Raw genomic sequence first — 15,982 nt, 5'->3', positions numbered from 1 at the left:
AGCGTGATAAATTCAATAAATAAATAAATAAATAAATAAATAAATAGTGTTGCTACTCTCAGATGAAAATAATAATACATTAATAGACGCACGCACACGAATGACAATTAACTAATGACATAATATTAATTAAGAAAGAATAATACAATAATTATTATCATCACCACATAACGATAATTAATCCTAATAATAATTATTATTATTATTATTTTTATGTACCCCCGTTAGAAACGCACGTAGCCTATTAATAATATTATTATAATGTCGTATTCATGTAATAGAACCTCCTAGCCAGCCAGCCAGCCAGCCAGCCAGCCAGCCAGCCAGCCAGCCAGCCAGCCAGCCAGCCAGCCAGCCAGCCAGCTAGCTAGCTAGCTATCTATCTAACTAACACACGAGTGTGTTAGTTAGATAGATAGATAGATAGATAGATAGATAGATAGATAGATAGCACTGACCGACGCCCGATGATGCCGGGCCCGGCCGACGCGCCAACTACTACTGATGACTGATCTGATCTCTACTCTTCTCTTCTCTTCTCTTCTTCATTTCATTATTATTTCACTGCGACCGACGCATAGTCACAGAAGACGTACACAGCACGGCATCGACGAGGCACTCTCACCGCCCGACGCCCGACTCGCCACCGCACCGCGTGCGAAAGGGACGGCACGTGCCCCGCCCCTCCCCCCCTGACGTTTTATAAGGCGCCGCCGCGCCCCACTTTTTTGAACACTTCCAATATTACTTTGGACGAAGCGAGACGTGCCCGCGCGTAACAGTTCACTTCAGTTCAGTACCGCGTTCAGTTCAGTAGTAGTGCAAGATGGCTCGTACCAAGCAAACCGCCCGCAAGTCCACCGGTGGTAAGGCGCCGCGCAAACAGCTCGCCACGAAGGCGGCTCGCAAGAGCGCACCTGCCACCGGCGGCGTGAAGAAGCCGCACAGGTACAGGCCCGGCACCGTCGCCCTCCGCGAGATTCGTCGCTACCAGAAGAGCACGGAGCTTCTGATCCGCAAGCTGCCCTTCCAGCGTTTGGTGCGCGAGATAGCGCAGGACTTCAAGACGGACCTGCGGTTCCAGAGCTCCGCCGTTATGGCCCTCCAGGAGGCGAGCGAGGCGTATCTGGTGAGCCTCTTCGAGGACACCAACCTTTGCGCGATCCACGCGAAACGCGTCACCATTATGCCGAAGGACATCCAGCTCGCCCGCAGGATCAGAGGCGAACGTGCGTAATTGCCAGCTAGCTTGCTTGCTTGCAATACAAACGAACAAACAAACAATATACACGATTGTGTATATTGTGTGTGTTGTGAAACCAAAAGGCCCTTCTCAGGGCCACAAATTATTCTGATATTTATATACGTTGTCGTTTCACACGTGTACAAAGAACCGTCTGGGCTGGCTGTCCGTCCGTCCTCGTGTCGTACTGTGTCGCACTGTTCATCTGTACGGGGCAATATTCAATGCAAACAAACATACATACTAATAATAATAATAATAATACTTAATTTAAAAAATAATAATAATAATAAATACAACATACTTGCACTTGCAACGTAGAGAGATAGAGAGATATTATATTATATATTACACTATCTATCCATGCACGATAATCATTTATATATATATATATATATATATATATATATATATATATATATATAAATAATTATGATAATAATAATTGCGTGCACTATACTATACTATGTACTATAACTTTTATTTTAATTATTATTGTTATCATCAGCATAATCCCCCCCCCCCCCCCCCCTCTCCCCTACTCCACATACGCATGACCAACGAGTGGAGCCGAACACAGCCGAACGTAGAGGGGGGGGTATATATTTAGAGAGGGTCAAAAAATATGCGACATAAGTTTCTGCGCACTCCAGCGGCACGAGTCCTATAGTATCAAGAAACTCTCCACTATTTCGTATTGAAATGGATCGCCTGCCCGCCGTCGAGTAAGCACCTCTGCGCACTCCAGCGGCACGAGTCCTATAGTATCAAGAAACTCTCCACTATTTCGTATTGAAATCATTGTCGAGTTTCGCCAGCGCCCCGTGGCGCCGCGACGGATACCGACGCCCTCGCGTCTCACACCGATCTCGCGATCGCGTTACGCGATCGATGACTGCCGCGTGCGGGCACTAACGCCGCCAGCTCATCATGAGCGGCCGCAGCGGCGCCCAGCGAGACCGCTCTCGCTCGCGCCCTCGCGCCTCCGCGACCCCAGGTCGGAGTATGCCGACCATAGCAGCCACCCCCCCCGGCCCTGCACCCCGCAGGCCCCTCCAAGCCGAAGATGCACGACGGACACCGGAGGCACGCGATATTACCGCGTGCCCTCCCGACGCTCCGCCCACTTCCGCCGAGAGGATGACCGCCCCTTTTGAGACGATGACACCACTGATGATGACACCGAAGCCGCAGCGACCCTCCAGGGCCGCCTCCAGGGAGATGCAGCAACCGCAGCGCTCCCCCTCCGCGCCACCCCGCGTCGAGGACGAGCTTTCGCCGCAGTCGCGCCTACACTCGGACATGCTCGTTGTGTCCGAGTTGCAGAAGCGCGGAGCTCTTTCCCGGTCGCTCATGGTACATATTGCCATGTACCTGAACGACAAGGGAAAGGAGCTGGAATGCGCCGGCGCGGCCGCTGCCGCCGCCGACCCGCTGTTGGGCGTTCTATCGCTAACGCCCGCTAGACGTCCTCGGCCCACAGACGATGCCGATGAGGAGGCTGCCAAGCGCGTGTGCGCGCAACCGCGCGCCGCCCCGCCTCCCAACCCACGCGACCCCCGCCTACGCCAGCGGGATCCTCGGACGATGCCACCTGCCGCCTCCAACACTACCGGCAGCCAGCCGGATGCCTCGAACGCAGGCACCTTCGCTGACGCGCTCAGGGCCCCCGGCCCGGGCCCGAGCCGCACCGCTCCGGCCGCTGCGGCCGCAGCACCGACGCCGGCGCCGGCCACCACCTCGGCCGCGCCTCAGCCACCGAAACCGCGCTTCCCGCCTCTCGTGGTCGAGAAGCTACCCGACTGGGCGCGCCACTTCCGCGCGCTCCGCGACCGCCTTGGCCACGCCCCCAATGCACGCCCCTTTGGACAGGGTGTGCGCTTCTCTCCCGAGTCCGAGGAGGAATACCGCGTCATCCAACGCTACCTCTCGGACCTCGAGAAGACGGAGCCCATCTCCTGGTTTTCTTACGCCTTGCCCGCGGAGAAAAGCAGAAAGGTAGCCATCAGGGGGCTACCTGCAACGACTACACCCGACGAGATCACCGACGCCCTACGAGAGCTCGGCTTCCAGGCCGAGTACGCCCGTCCAATCAAGGCAAGGATGGGCCGGCCTGGATGCATATTTTACGCGATCCTGACGAACACCCCGGACCTGGTACCTGGCATCTTCCAAATAACGGAGCTCCTCAACATGCCAGGTGTCAAAGTGGAAGCCTGGAGGAGCAAGCGGGGCCCGGCGCAGTGCCATCGCTGCCAGGCGTTCCGGCACTCAAGCCATGGGTGCCACCGCCGCCTGGCCTGCGTAAGGTGCGGGGAAGAGCACCTTGCGCGCGACTGCCCGCGCCCTCGCGACGAGCCCGCCACCTGCATCAACTGCGGGGGCGCCCACCCGGCGAACTTCACCGCGTGCCCGCAGTTCCGCAAGGAGTACAGGAACAAGAGGGCCGGCACCGTGGCCCTCTCCCAATCGGCGCCCCGCCCAACCAGGGGCGCCCCACCGGCTTCCACTAGCATGGTCAACGCAGACGAGAATGCGCCAACCCTGATGGCCCCTGCCAACCCCCCGACGACCAGGGGCGCCGGCAGGAAACACAAGAGGGGGGGGAAGAGGACCAGGAGGCAGAGGGAGAGTCAACCCCAACCTCCCCCCGCAGCAGCAGCCACTCTTACCGTCACCCCCGCGGCCCCTGATGCCGCCCGGCGACCAACAACAACAACAACAACAAATGAGCAACCACCGGCCAGTTCCCACCCGCCGGCGCAAGTGGCCATGGACAGAGCAATCGACACCCTCAAGGACGTACTCATCGCCCTGAGGGAAGGTCGGGACCCTGTTCAGTGCGTCCTTGAGGGGATGAAGAACCTCCTCCTCAATGTTTGACCACCTACGGATACTCTACTGGAACGCCTGCGGCTTGAGGAGGAGGAAGAAGTTCCTCCGGCTCATGTTGCGCGACCAGCGAATCGACGTCGCGCTCATCAATGAAACCCATCTGCCATCGGATTTCTCGGCCAACCTGCCTGGGTTCCATACTCTACGGCTGGACTCCACCACGGACACCCCTTTTCGAGGTCTCCTCATTGCGATCCGAAGAGGGATCGTCTTCTCACCGCTGCCCGACCTCGGCACCCAGTCTTTCCAATCGCTGGGTGTCGAGATCCACCACGCCTCCAAACCTCTGAGGCTCTTCGCCATATATCGCCCGAGCTCCCGTCCGCTGGTGGTCAGCGAGCTTCGGGCGATCCTTGACAGCACCACACCAACGCTGGCAGCCGGGGACTTCAACGCCAAGCACCCCGCCTGGCGTTGCTCCTTCGCCTGCCCCGACGGACGCCGCCTCCTGAGAGATGCCCAGCGCGCTGGATACGAGGTGGCTGGACCTGACCAGCCCACCCATTACCACTACGCCGATTGCTACGCACCCACCACCATCGACCTGGCGGTGTACCGAGGCCTGGAGACCGTGGACCTCGAGACGCTGCCCGACGCCTTCGGGTCGGACCATCAGCCCGTCCTGGCTACTCTCTCCGGCGGGCTGACCTTGGCCAAACCACCTCCGGCCCGAGGCCGGATCACCTGGGAGCGCTTCGAAGCCTCCCTCGCCACGAAGCCGACGCACATCCCCCCGCTCTCAGACTCCGCTGCCATCGACAACCTGGCCGCCGACATCACCACGTCCATCCAGGACGCGATGCAGGCAGCGACGGCACCCCCAAGCTCGCACCGCCTCCCGCCGATCCCTGGGCACGTCGCCAAGCTCATCAAACAAAAACGGAAGCTTCGCACCGAGTGGCAGACGACCAGGGACCCAGCGATCAAAACAAAGGTCAACCAACTCATCGAGCGCATTAGGGCCGCGCTCGATGAGGACGCTTCCGACGCTTGGGAGCGCCGCATCCAGAGGGCAAGCGAGGACCAGCCCTCGCTCAACCTACTCAGCCGCCAGTTAACGAAAAAGAAGCCGCCCACTGGTCCGCTCCTCCACCCCGACGGCTCTCTCCGCTACTCTGCGGAGGAGAGAGCCGCGATCCTGGCGGAGCACCTAGCGACGACGTTCCAGCCCAACCCAAGTGAGCGTCCAGCACTTCACGCGCAAATGGAAGCGGAAGTGTCTTCCCGTCTCGCTGCTCCTGAACTTCCTCTGCCGCCGCCGCCGTTCATCTCGCCGACTGCCGTCAAGAAGGCAATCGGCCGGCTTAAGCCCAGGAAGGCGCCGGGTTTGGACGGCGTCACCAATGCGGCACTCCAGCATTTACCTACGAAGACCATCGCAGCATTGGCCAGGCTCTTCAGCGCCATTCTGCGCCTGGGTTACTTCCCCCAGGCGTGGAAGGAGGGCCTGGTCGTTATGCTCCCCAAGGCCGGCAAGAATACCCGCCACGCCGACGCCTACAGGCCTATAACTCTACTGAGCTCCGTCGCCAAACTGTTCGAGAAGCTACTCCTTCCGCTTCTCCTGCCGCACCTCCAGCCGCGGCAAGAACAGTTTGGCTTCCGCAGTGGCCACTCCACCACGCTCCAGGTGGCCAGGGTGCTGCACTTCGCTGCAGCAGCAGCTAACAGGAAGGAGAGTGCTGCTGCAGCCTTCCTCGACGTGGCCAGCGCGTTCGACCGTGTCTGGCACCCAGGGCTCCTCCTCAAGGTGCTCCGTGCTGGCACCCCGCATCACCTCGCGACCACTGTAGCCGCCTACCTGAGCGGACGCTCCTTCTGCGTGAGGGTAGAACACGCCCGCTCCTGCACCCACCAGATCGCCGCCGGTGTACCCCAGGGGAGTATCCTCTCCCCTGCGCTCTACTCTTGGTACACCGACGACCTGCCAGTAGAAGAAGGTACCATGCTCGCCCTATACGCCGATGACGTGGCCCTACTTACGAAGAGCCTCAATGCCAATCACGCCGCCGTCAAGCTCCAGCGAGCACTCAATCTGCTGCCGAACTGGCTCGCGGAGTGGAGGCTCTCGCTCAACGTGGCCAAGACCCAGATCATCTCTCTGGGGCGCCACTTGAGCCTGCCTCCTCCGCTGAGCCTGCAGGGCCAGCAGATCCACTGGAAGCCCACCGCGACCTACCTCGGCGTCGTGGTTGACCGGAGGCTCTCGATGATGGGGCATGTCAAGAAGGCCGCGAACGCGGCAAAAGTGGCGCTGCATTTGCTGCGCCCCCTCTTCAGGTCCCGTCTCCCCCTCCGTTTGAAGCTCGCATTGTACAAGACGTACGTCAGGCCGCATCTCACCTACGCCGCCCCGGCGTGGTACGCCCTAGCGAGTTCCCGCCAACGCAACATCCTGCAGGTGGTCCAGAACGTTGCCCTCCGGCGCGTTACCCAGGCTCCCTACTTCGTCAGGAACGCCACTCTCCAGCGTGACCTGAGAATAGAGAGCCTGGAGGATCACATCCGCCGGCTCGCGTCCAACGCGTTTCGCCGTGCGGATGTCTCGGACCACCTGCACCTTCGCAGCATCGCGCCGTGGCACACGCGGCCCCCTGACGTGCGTCGCCTTCCGAGGGATCTCCTCTCCCCCCCCCCTGAATCCGATCCCGAATCCGACTCCTGAGCTGCCACCTTGGTCGCTGGTCGCTTAAGCTGGGCCTCCTCGGGGTAACCGAGGGTCTCACCCGGCTGAGCTTGACCGCCCAGGTGGCGCATAGCTCGTCCTTCCCTCTGAGTTAGTTCCCCCCCCCCTGTGCCCCTGTCACATACAACAGGCGCACTCCTACTCCCCTGGCTATATGCCTCCCCAAAGACGCACCCATAGTAATGGGTGGAGATTGAAGCAGCGAAATAAGGGCTAACGCCCTGCAATCGCTTCCCGGCCCACGGGTCGGAAGTAAGAACACACGTCAATATGCGACATAAGTTTCTACCGTACGTTCGCAGTTGAACGTCTCCCCGTCACTCGCGAGGAGCGGAGCGTTAGAAGTAATACCAGAAGTGTGCATACCGCCGTCACATAGTCAACATGACCGGTCGCGGTAAGGGTGGAAAGGGTCTGGGAAAAGGCGGAGCGAAGCGTCACAGGAAAGTGCTGCGCGATAACATCCAGGGCATCACGAAGCCGGCCATCCGTCGTCTCGCCCGCAGGGGCGGCGTCAAACGTATATCCGGCCTGATATACGAGGAGACTCGCGGAGTGCTGAAGGTGTTCCTCGAGAATGTGATCCGCGACGCCGTCACGTACACGGAGCACGCCAAGAGGAAGACCGTCACCGCCATGGACGTCGTGTACGCCCTGAAGCGGCAGGGGCGCACTCTGTACGGCTTCGGCGGTTAATATTTTAACCGCCAACCGCCGAACCGAAGTGAAACCGACGAGAGTGTGAGAATTTAGTGTGTGTGTTTGCGTTCGGGCGCGCGAGCGCGGTGGTCAGTCGGTGTAATCGCGTCGTTTACATCTCGATTGTGTGTGTGATCCAGCTCGAACCAGACCGCATAATCTCTCTCTCTCTCTCCGTCGGTTTCACATAAACAAAAGGCCCTTCTCAGGGCCGCACAAATTTCAGAATTAAATAAAATTTATGTTTCTTAACCACACGGACGTCCCGGACGTTGACTTTATTAAAAGTTCAGCGCTCCGAGTGTGCACTACTAGTTACTCACTTACTATATTTGGTGGATATGGACTGGACCGAACCGAACAATATGTATTTAGTATGAATAACATCCAAGTAGCTCTAACTCATAACTGTGGTAGGTAGGTAGGTAATGTAAGTATTGAAAATGTGTATGTGTGTGACATGTTGATATATTTTGCTACACACTGCACACTCACTGTACTACTACTACTACTACTACTACTACATACATATTCATGTTGTAACCAAAGCGCACAGTTTATACTTAAGAGATGTAGCGAGCGAGCAAGTAGGCAGGTAAGTAAGTTATAAAGTTATATCCATCCGTATTATGATTGTGTAGGGAGGGTATTGCACAAGTATTAATATTATTTATAAATATCAATTGTTAGTTAAAACGCTACGCTATAATATCAGCGCGCCCTGAATTTATTCGCTACAAATGCAATTGTGAAATTATGTTCCACCAACGTAGCGTAGCGGAAATATATAATAAAGGAGTTCAATTCATTAAATCTCGTATCATTAGCATATCACCCTGTGATGCTATAGCCCACAAGTGTGATGTATGTATCTATTATATATGATACATTGTGTATGTATATTATTAATATTTGATTGATTATGCACGGTCGGTCGTCCGTAACGAATGAAAAAGTAAATCATTACAATTAATTAAATGAGAATATATATATATATATATATATATATATCATAGCAGCATCATCCGTCACGTGACGCTCGTCTCCTTCTGTATGTACGAAATGGACTGATCACTACTACGACTACGACTACGACGACGACAACGGCGGCGAGTACGATGTGCACATGATTATATATTGAATATATTATTATTTTGTTTGGTATTAAAGTTAAAATCTTGATAGAGGGAAGAAAAGTAAACATTAAGAATTATATATATCTTAATAATATATATATATATATATATGCACACACACACAAACACACACACTCACCCCTGTAAACACTCCGCGTACTCGACAACGGCGGCCGCGGTGGACCGTCGCTCAGCGAGGGCATCGGGTGTTTTACGATGCTCCACTTGGAGGTCCTCGAGGGGGTCGACGGACCGTCGCACGGCGATCTTTCGATATCTCCGGGCGGGCGGGTATTCTTCGCTTTCGATCTGTCGAAACGGAAAATCGTTTCAATAAATTTTTATAGAGAAAAATAACTTTTAAACACGACCGGAGGTACGCACGTAGCACTTCGACGTATTCGACAGCTCGTAATTCCGTCAAATCAACGCGTGTCGTGGCGCTCGGCCCGCGAGCCGGTCGACGGGTTCACGGACGAGGCCCTCACGGGTGGCGGGTCCCTCTCAACATCTGAAATAATGTAAAAATTATAATTTTCTAGACGCCTGTTAGTGAAAAGTTTCGAGCGTTCGTACGAGAAAATGTCCAGCGACACCGCGGCTCTCCTCACGGTATCGCTACCGCTCTTACTGCCACTAGCGACCTCTGCCACGCCAGTACAACGTACAACGTATATATCAATATAAACTATACTTTCCGCGTTCATAACAATTTATTGCTCTTTGTGAGTGATCGTGTGCGTGCGTGTGCGTGTAATAAATAATAATAATAATAATAATAATGGCCGACGCAGCAGTAGCATCAGAAGCTCCCGCACCCGCCACCCCGGCGAAGAAGCCCAAGTCAGCGGTCGGCGCCGCCGCCGCTGCCGCCGCCGCCAAGAAGCCAAAAGCGAAACCGACCCACCCCAAAACCTCCGAGATGGTCAACAGCGCCATCAAGGAGCTCAAGGAGCGCAGCGGTTCGTCTCTGCAGGCTATCAAGAAGTACATAGCGGCCCAGTACAAAGTGGACGCCGAGAAATTGGCCCCGTTCATCAGAAAATATCTAAAGAGCGCCGTCGAGTCCGGTGCCCTGATACAGACCAAGGGCAAGGGCGCTTCTGGCAGTTTCAAGCTCGAGTCCAAGTCGTCCGCTTCGAAGAGCAAGCAGTCTGCGGCCGGCGGCGCCGGCAAGGGATCCTCCGCCGCAGCTTCCGGCGCATCGTCGTCGTCGGCCTCCGCCTCGTCTAGGTCGAAGAAGAAGAAGGCGTCCGGAGCTCCCGCCGCGGCGTCCGCAGGCGGCAGGGCCGGCAAGAAGGGGGCCGCAGCAGCAGCAGCAGCAGCGGCAGCAGCCGCCGCCGCCGCCGCCGCCGCAGCGTCCTCGCCGTCCAAGTCCAAATCGAAGACGACAGTGAAGGACAAAAAGGCGGCCGCCGCGAAGAAGAAGCCCGCCGCCACGGCAGCCAAGAAAGCCGCCGCCGCCGCATCCTCCGCTTCGAAGGCGAAGGGCGGAGCCGCCGCCGCCACCGCCGCCGCTTCTAAGGCGAAGAAGACCGCCAAGCCGCCGACGAAGAAGCCCAAAGCGCCCAAACCAAAGAAGGCAGCCACGCCCAGAGCCAAGCCGGCGGCTAAGAAGGCCGCGTCCGCCACGCCGAAAAAGTGAATAAATAAAATAGACATATATCTATCTATATACAATTGCTAAACGGACGTTAAATAACGCGCACTACACGAGAATAACTCGTGGCGAGTGTTGTGTGTGTGTGTGTTGTGTGTATGTGTGACGACGATAGGTAGGTGTATATACGTATATATATGTATATATACATGTGCAACGGTAGCACGACAAAAAGCCCTTCTCAGGGCTAACAAAACTTTCCAAATACGCCATACATACATATGTTGTATCAATGAACGGTGGTACAGTTTCTTCTACGACGAACGTCTCGTGTGCTACGAAAATTTATATTATGTAATATAATCAATTAAATCAATCAATATATTCACAGTATCATGAGTGATTGGTAAGTCGGTGAATCCACTATTAGATTACTCAATTCTCAATATTCATTCAAAATTAGTGTCACAAATAATAAACTCCTACTTCATTAACAATATAATTTTGTGACCAATTGTTGTATGGTCTTAAAAAAAAAAAAAAAAAAAAAAGAAAAAAGTATATATATATTAAGTGTATATATTGTTATCTGTATTATATATATTTACTATAGTATATTTTTATTATCCGTTTCTAGGCTGAACAGCTAGCTAGCTTTCTGTTTACTTCGGCGATTGTCGTGCATCGTCGTGCGTCGTCGTACACCGTCGCGCATCGTCGTTGTACACCGTCGTGCATCGTCGTGCATCGTCGTGAGCAATCGTCTACGAGAACGCTCGCTCGTGTCCCCGCTCAACGTGCGCGCGATACACGAGTACTTATTTCAAAAAACGGGCTTTTTTTTAAATATTGTCTTTCAAATTCATCTAACTATCGTTCAACATGTCGGGTCGCGGCAAAGGTGGCAAAGTGAAGGGAAAGGCAAAGTCTCGTTCCAACCGTGCCGGACTTCAGTTTCCAGTGGGACGTATACACAGGCTTTTGAGAAAAGGCAACTACGCCGAACGCGTGGGAGCCGGTGCACCGGTCTACCTGGCCGCCGTGATGGAGTATCTGGCCGCCGAAGTGCTCGAGTTGGCCGGAAACGCCGCTAGGGACAACAAGAAGACCAGAATCATCCCGAGGCATCTCCAATTGGCGATCCGTAACGACGAGGAGCTGAACAAGTTGCTCTCGGGAGTTACGATCGCTCAGGGCGGTGTACTGCCCAACATCCAGGCAGTCCTCTTACCCAAAAAGACTGAGAAGAAAGCCTAATCCTGACACCCCTAGTGCGTGTGTGCGTGTGTGGGTGTGGATTTGGTTTTCTGAAATTTTTGGGTTTTTTTTTTTTTTGTGAAAAGGCCCTTTTAAGGGCCACAAAATATTTCCGTGAACGCTTCGAAATTGCATAAATTGTTTCATTAAGCGAGACGTCTTCTAAAACAAACAAAATATATAAAGCATGACACTACATAGTGTGGACGGTCATGAATAAGTATATATATATATATATATAACAATTTTAGGCACACATCAATTTCGATATTATAAAAAATTGTCTAACAGACCACCCACACACACACACACACACACACACACACACACACACACACACACACACACACACACACACACACACACACACACACACACACACACACATAATATACAGGTGGAAGAGGCAGCGCTTCTTTTACTGAAACTGCATATAACATAACATATCACATAACTTCAGGGTAAGTTATTTTTCTTTATAGGGCTTTTATAGAGTAGTTGAAACTGTGGTTTCATTTAAAGTGGTGCTGACAATTCCATCCTGGCACGACAGAGAGTGTGTACCTTTCTCATCGATAGTACTAATTACAAACCTTTCTTATCATGCCGCCCAAGACTAGCGGAAAGGCCGCCAAGAAATCCGGCAAGGCCCAAAAGAACATCTCCAAGTCGGACAAGAAAAAGAAGAAGCACAAGAGGAAGGAGAGCTACGCCATCTACATCTACAAAGTGCTCAAACAAGTCCACCCGGACACCGGAATCTCCAGCAAGGCGATGTCCATCATGAACTCGTTCGTGAACGACATTTTCGAGCGTATCGCCGCCGAGGCGTCGCGACTCGCCCACTACAACAAGAGGTCCACGATCACGTCCAGGGAGGTGCAGACCTCCGTGAGGCTCCTGTTGCCCGGCGAGTTGGCCAAGCACGCCGTCAGCGAAGGCACCAAGGCCGTCACCAAGTACACGAGCTCCAAGTGAAGTGGTCCGTCGAAGAGACGACAGTTAAAAATCGAATGCGCTCGCGAACGTGCCGTGTGACGATGTGTGTGTGTGCGCGCGTGTATCCGTCCGTGTTCTCGTGCTAAAGTGTGTGTGTCTGCACTGGTGCTGTTACACTACGCATCGACTACATCATCATCGTCATCATCGGTCGTCGCGCGCATTCTCAAAAGGCCCTTTTAAGGGCCACTATATGAGTCGTGTTTAAAAATAAAACAAAAACAGTTTCTCGCAAAACGTCTCCCTACCTACACCTAGTTCTAAGTGTAAATATTATTGTGTGTGAGCGTGATAAATTCAATAAATAAATAAATAAATAAATAAATAAATAGTGTTGCTACTCTCAGATGAAAATAATAATACATTAATAGACGCACGCACACGAATGACAATTAACTAATGACATAATATTAATTAAGAAAGAATAATACAATAATTATTATCATCACCACATAACGATAATTAATCCTAATAATAATTATTATTATTATTATTTTTATGTACCCCCGTTAGAAACGCACGTAGCCTATTAATAATATTATTATAATGTCGTATTCATGTAATAGAACCTCCTAGCCAGCCAGCCAGCCAGCCAGCCAGCCAGCCAGCCAGCCAGCCAGCCAGCCAGCCAGCCAGCCAGCCAGCCAGCTAGCTAGCTAGCTATCTATCTAACTAACACACGAGTGTGTTAGTTAGATAGATAGATAGATAGATAGATAGATAGATAGATAGATAGCACTGACCGACGCCCGATGATGCCGGGCCCGGCCGACGCGCCAACTACTACTGATGACTGATCTGATCTCTACTCTTCTCTTCTCTTCTCTTCTTCATTTCATTATTATTTCACTGCGACCGACGCATAGTCACAGAAGACGTACACAGCACGGCATCGACGAGGCACTCTCACCGCCCGACGCCCGACTCGCCACCGCACCGCGTGCGAAAGGGACGGCACGTGCCCCGCCCCTCCCCCCCTGACGTTTTATAAGGCGCCGCCGCGCCCCACTTTTTTGAACACTTCCAATATTACTTTGGACGAAGCGAGACGTGCCCGCGCGTAACAGTTCACTTCAGTTCAGTACCGCGTTCAGTTCAGTAGTAGTGCAAGATGGCTCGTACCAAGCAAACCGCCCGCAAGTCCACCGGTGGTAAGGCGCCGCGCAAACAGCTCGCCACGAAGGCGGCTCGCAAGAGCGCACCTGCCACCGGCGGCGTGAAGAAGCCGCACAGGTACAGGCCCGGCACCGTCGCCCTCCGCGAGATTCGTCGCTACCAGAAGAGCACGGAGCTTCTGATCCGCAAGCTGCCCTTCCAGCGTTTGGTGCGCGAGATAGCGCAGGACTTCAAGACGGACCTGCGGTTCCAGAGCTCCGCCGTTATGGCCCTCCAGGAGGCGAGCGAGGCGTATCTGGTGAGCCTCTTCGAGGACACCAACCTTTGCGCGATCCACGCGAAACGCGTCACCATTATGCCGAAGGACATCCAGCTCGCCCGCAGGATCAGAGGCGAACGTGCGTAATTGCCAGCTAGCTTGCTTGCTTGCAATACAAACGAACAAACAAACAATATACACGATTGTGTATATTGTGTGTGTTGTGAAACCAAAAGGCCCTTCTCAGGGCCACAAATTATTCTGATATTTATATACGTTGTCGTTTCACACGTGTACAAAGAACCGTCTGGGCTGGCTGTCCGTCCGTCCTCGTGTCGTACTGTGTCGCACTGTTCATCTGTACGGGGCAATATTCAATGCAAACAAACATACATACTAATAATAATAATAATAATACTTAATTTAAAAAATAATAATAATAATAAATACAACATACTTGCACTTGCAACGTAGAGAGATAGAGAGATATTATATTATATATTACACTATCTATCCATGCACGATAATCATTTATATATATATATATATATATATATATATATATATATATATATATAAATAATTATGATAATAATAATTGCGTGCACTATACTATACTATGTACTATAACTTTTATTTTAATTATTATTGTTATCATCAGCATAATCCCCCCCCCCCCCCCCCCCTCTCCCCTACTCCACATACGCATGACCAACGAGTGGAGCCGAACACAGCCGAACGTAGAGGGGGGGGTATATATTTAGAGAGGGTCAAAAAATATGCGACATAAGTTTCTACCGTACGTTCGCAGTTGAACGTCTCCCCGTCACTCGCGAGGAGCGGAGCGCTAGAAGTAATACCAGAAGTGTGCATACCGCCGTCACATAGTCAACATGACCGGTCGCGGTAAGGGTGGAAAGGGTCTGGGAAAAGGCGGAGCGAAGCGTCACAGGAAAGTGCTGCGCGATAACATCCAGGGCATCACGAAGCCGGCCATCCGTCGTCTCGCCCGCAGGGGCGGCGTCAAACGTATATCCGGCCTGATATACGAGGAGACTCGCGGAGTGCTGAAGGTGTTCCTCGAGAATGTGATCCGCGACGCCGTCACGTACACGGAGCACGCCAAGAGGAAGACCGTCACCGCCATGGACGTCGTGTACGCCCTGAAGCGGCAGGGGCGCACTCTGTACGGCTTCGGCGGTTAATATTTTAACCGCCAACCGCCGAACCGAAGTGAAACCGACGAGAGTGTGAGAATTTAGTGTGTGTGTTTGCGTTCGGGCGCGCGAGCGCGGTGGTCAGTCGGTGTAATCGCGTCGTTTACATCTCGATTGTGTGTGTGATCCAGCTCGAACCAGACCGCATAATCTCTCTCTCTCTCTCCGTCGGTTTCACATAAACAAAAGGCCCTTCTCAGGGCCGCACAAATTTCAGAATTAAATAAAATTTATGTTTCTTAACCACACGGACGTCCCGGACGTTGACTTTATTAAAAGTTCAGCGCTCCGAGTGTGCACTACTAGTTACTCACTTACTATATTTGGTGGATATGGACTGGACCGAACCGAACAATATGTATTTAGTATGAATAACATCCAAGTAGCTCTAACTCATAACTGTGGTAGGTAGGTAGGTAATGTAAGTATTGAAAATGTGTATGTGTGTGACATGTTGATATATTTTGCTACACACTGCACACTCACTGTACTACTACTACTACTACTACTACTACATACATATTCATGTTGTAACCAAAGCGCACAGTTTATACTTAAGAGATGTAGCGAGCGAGCAAGTAGGCAGGTAAGTAAGTTATAAAGTTATATCCATCCGTATTATGATTGTGTAGGGAGGGTATTGCACAAGTATTAATATTATTTATAAATATCAATTGTTAGTTAAAACGCTACGCTATAATATCAGCGCGCCCTGAATTTATTCGCTACAAATGCAATTGTGAAATTATGTTCCACCAACGTAGCGTAGCGGAAATATATAATAAAGGAGTTCAATTCATTAAATCTCGTATCATTAGCATATCACCCTGTGATGCTATAGCCCACAAGTGTGATGTATGTATCTATTATATATG

The 15,982-nt window shown here is 52.4% G+C and overlaps 7 protein-coding genes and 1 long non-coding RNA gene across 8 annotated transcripts in view; 7 read left to right on the top strand and 1 right to left on the bottom strand.

Moving 5' to 3' along the window:
- The window catches only part of LOC146536522 (uncharacterized), a 63,169-nt gene that overhangs the window by 25,860 nt on the left and 21,327 nt on the right, over positions 1–15,982 (bottom strand). Inside the window, exons 7-8 of the long non-coding RNA XR_014878249.1 lie at positions 9,044–9,170; positions 8,799–8,968 (exon numbers count right to left, since the gene is read on the bottom strand). This is a non-coding gene — a long non-coding RNA (uncharacterized LOC146536522). The remainder of the gene's footprint in view (positions 1–8,798; positions 8,969–9,043; positions 9,171–15,982) is intronic.
- On the top strand, positions 722–1,362 carry LOC146536539 (histone H3-like). Its single transcript, XM_085190129.1, has one exon. It carries the CDS (start codon positions 827–829, stop codon positions 1,235–1,237), a length of 411 nt encoding a protein of 136 aa, XP_085046255.1. The 5' UTR covers positions 722–826; the 3' UTR covers positions 1,238–1,362.
- On the top strand, positions 7,116–7,739 carry LOC146536538 (histone H4). Its single transcript, XM_085190149.1, has one exon. It carries the CDS (start codon positions 7,209–7,211, stop codon positions 7,518–7,520), a length of 312 nt encoding a protein of 103 aa, XP_085046275.1. The 5' UTR covers positions 7,116–7,208; the 3' UTR covers positions 7,521–7,739.
- LOC146536537 (uncharacterized) lies at positions 9,313–10,515 on the top strand. The gene has a single exon (XM_085190124.1). It carries the CDS (start codon positions 9,441–9,443, stop codon positions 10,302–10,304), a length of 864 nt encoding a protein of 287 aa, XP_085046250.1. The 5' UTR covers positions 9,313–9,440; the 3' UTR covers positions 10,305–10,515.
- LOC146536536 (histone H2A) lies at positions 11,115–11,623 on the top strand. Its single transcript, XM_085190140.1, has one exon. The coding sequence runs from the start codon at positions 11,142–11,144 to the stop codon at positions 11,514–11,516; it is 375 nt and encodes a 124-aa protein (XP_085046266.1). The 5' UTR covers positions 11,115–11,141; the 3' UTR covers positions 11,517–11,623.
- LOC146536535 (histone H2B) lies at positions 12,073–12,707 on the top strand. Its single transcript, XM_085190138.1, has one exon. The coding sequence runs from the start codon at positions 12,120–12,122 to the stop codon at positions 12,492–12,494; it is 375 nt and encodes a 124-aa protein (XP_085046264.1). The 5' UTR covers positions 12,073–12,119; the 3' UTR covers positions 12,495–12,707.
- LOC146536534 (histone H3-like) lies at positions 13,283–14,285 on the top strand. Its single transcript, XM_085190174.1, has one exon. It carries the CDS (start codon positions 13,627–13,629, stop codon positions 14,035–14,037), a length of 411 nt encoding a protein of 136 aa, XP_085046300.1. The 5' UTR covers positions 13,283–13,626; the 3' UTR covers positions 14,038–14,285.
- Positions 14,668–15,911, top strand: LOC146536533 (histone H4). Its single transcript, XM_085190419.1, has one exon. The coding sequence runs from the start codon at positions 14,784–14,786 to the stop codon at positions 15,093–15,095; it is 312 nt and encodes a 103-aa protein (XP_085046545.1). The 5' UTR covers positions 14,668–14,783; the 3' UTR covers positions 15,096–15,911.

This window comes from Heliconius melpomene, chromosome 9, assembly GCF_056956725.1.
Source record: "Heliconius melpomene rosina isolate 202511_hmr_F chromosome 9, ASM5695672v1, whole genome shotgun sequence".
Classification (NCBI taxonomy): Eukaryota; Metazoa; Arthropoda; class Insecta; order Lepidoptera; family Nymphalidae; genus Heliconius; species Heliconius melpomene.
This window is presented reverse-complemented; position numbering and strand designations above follow the sequence as displayed.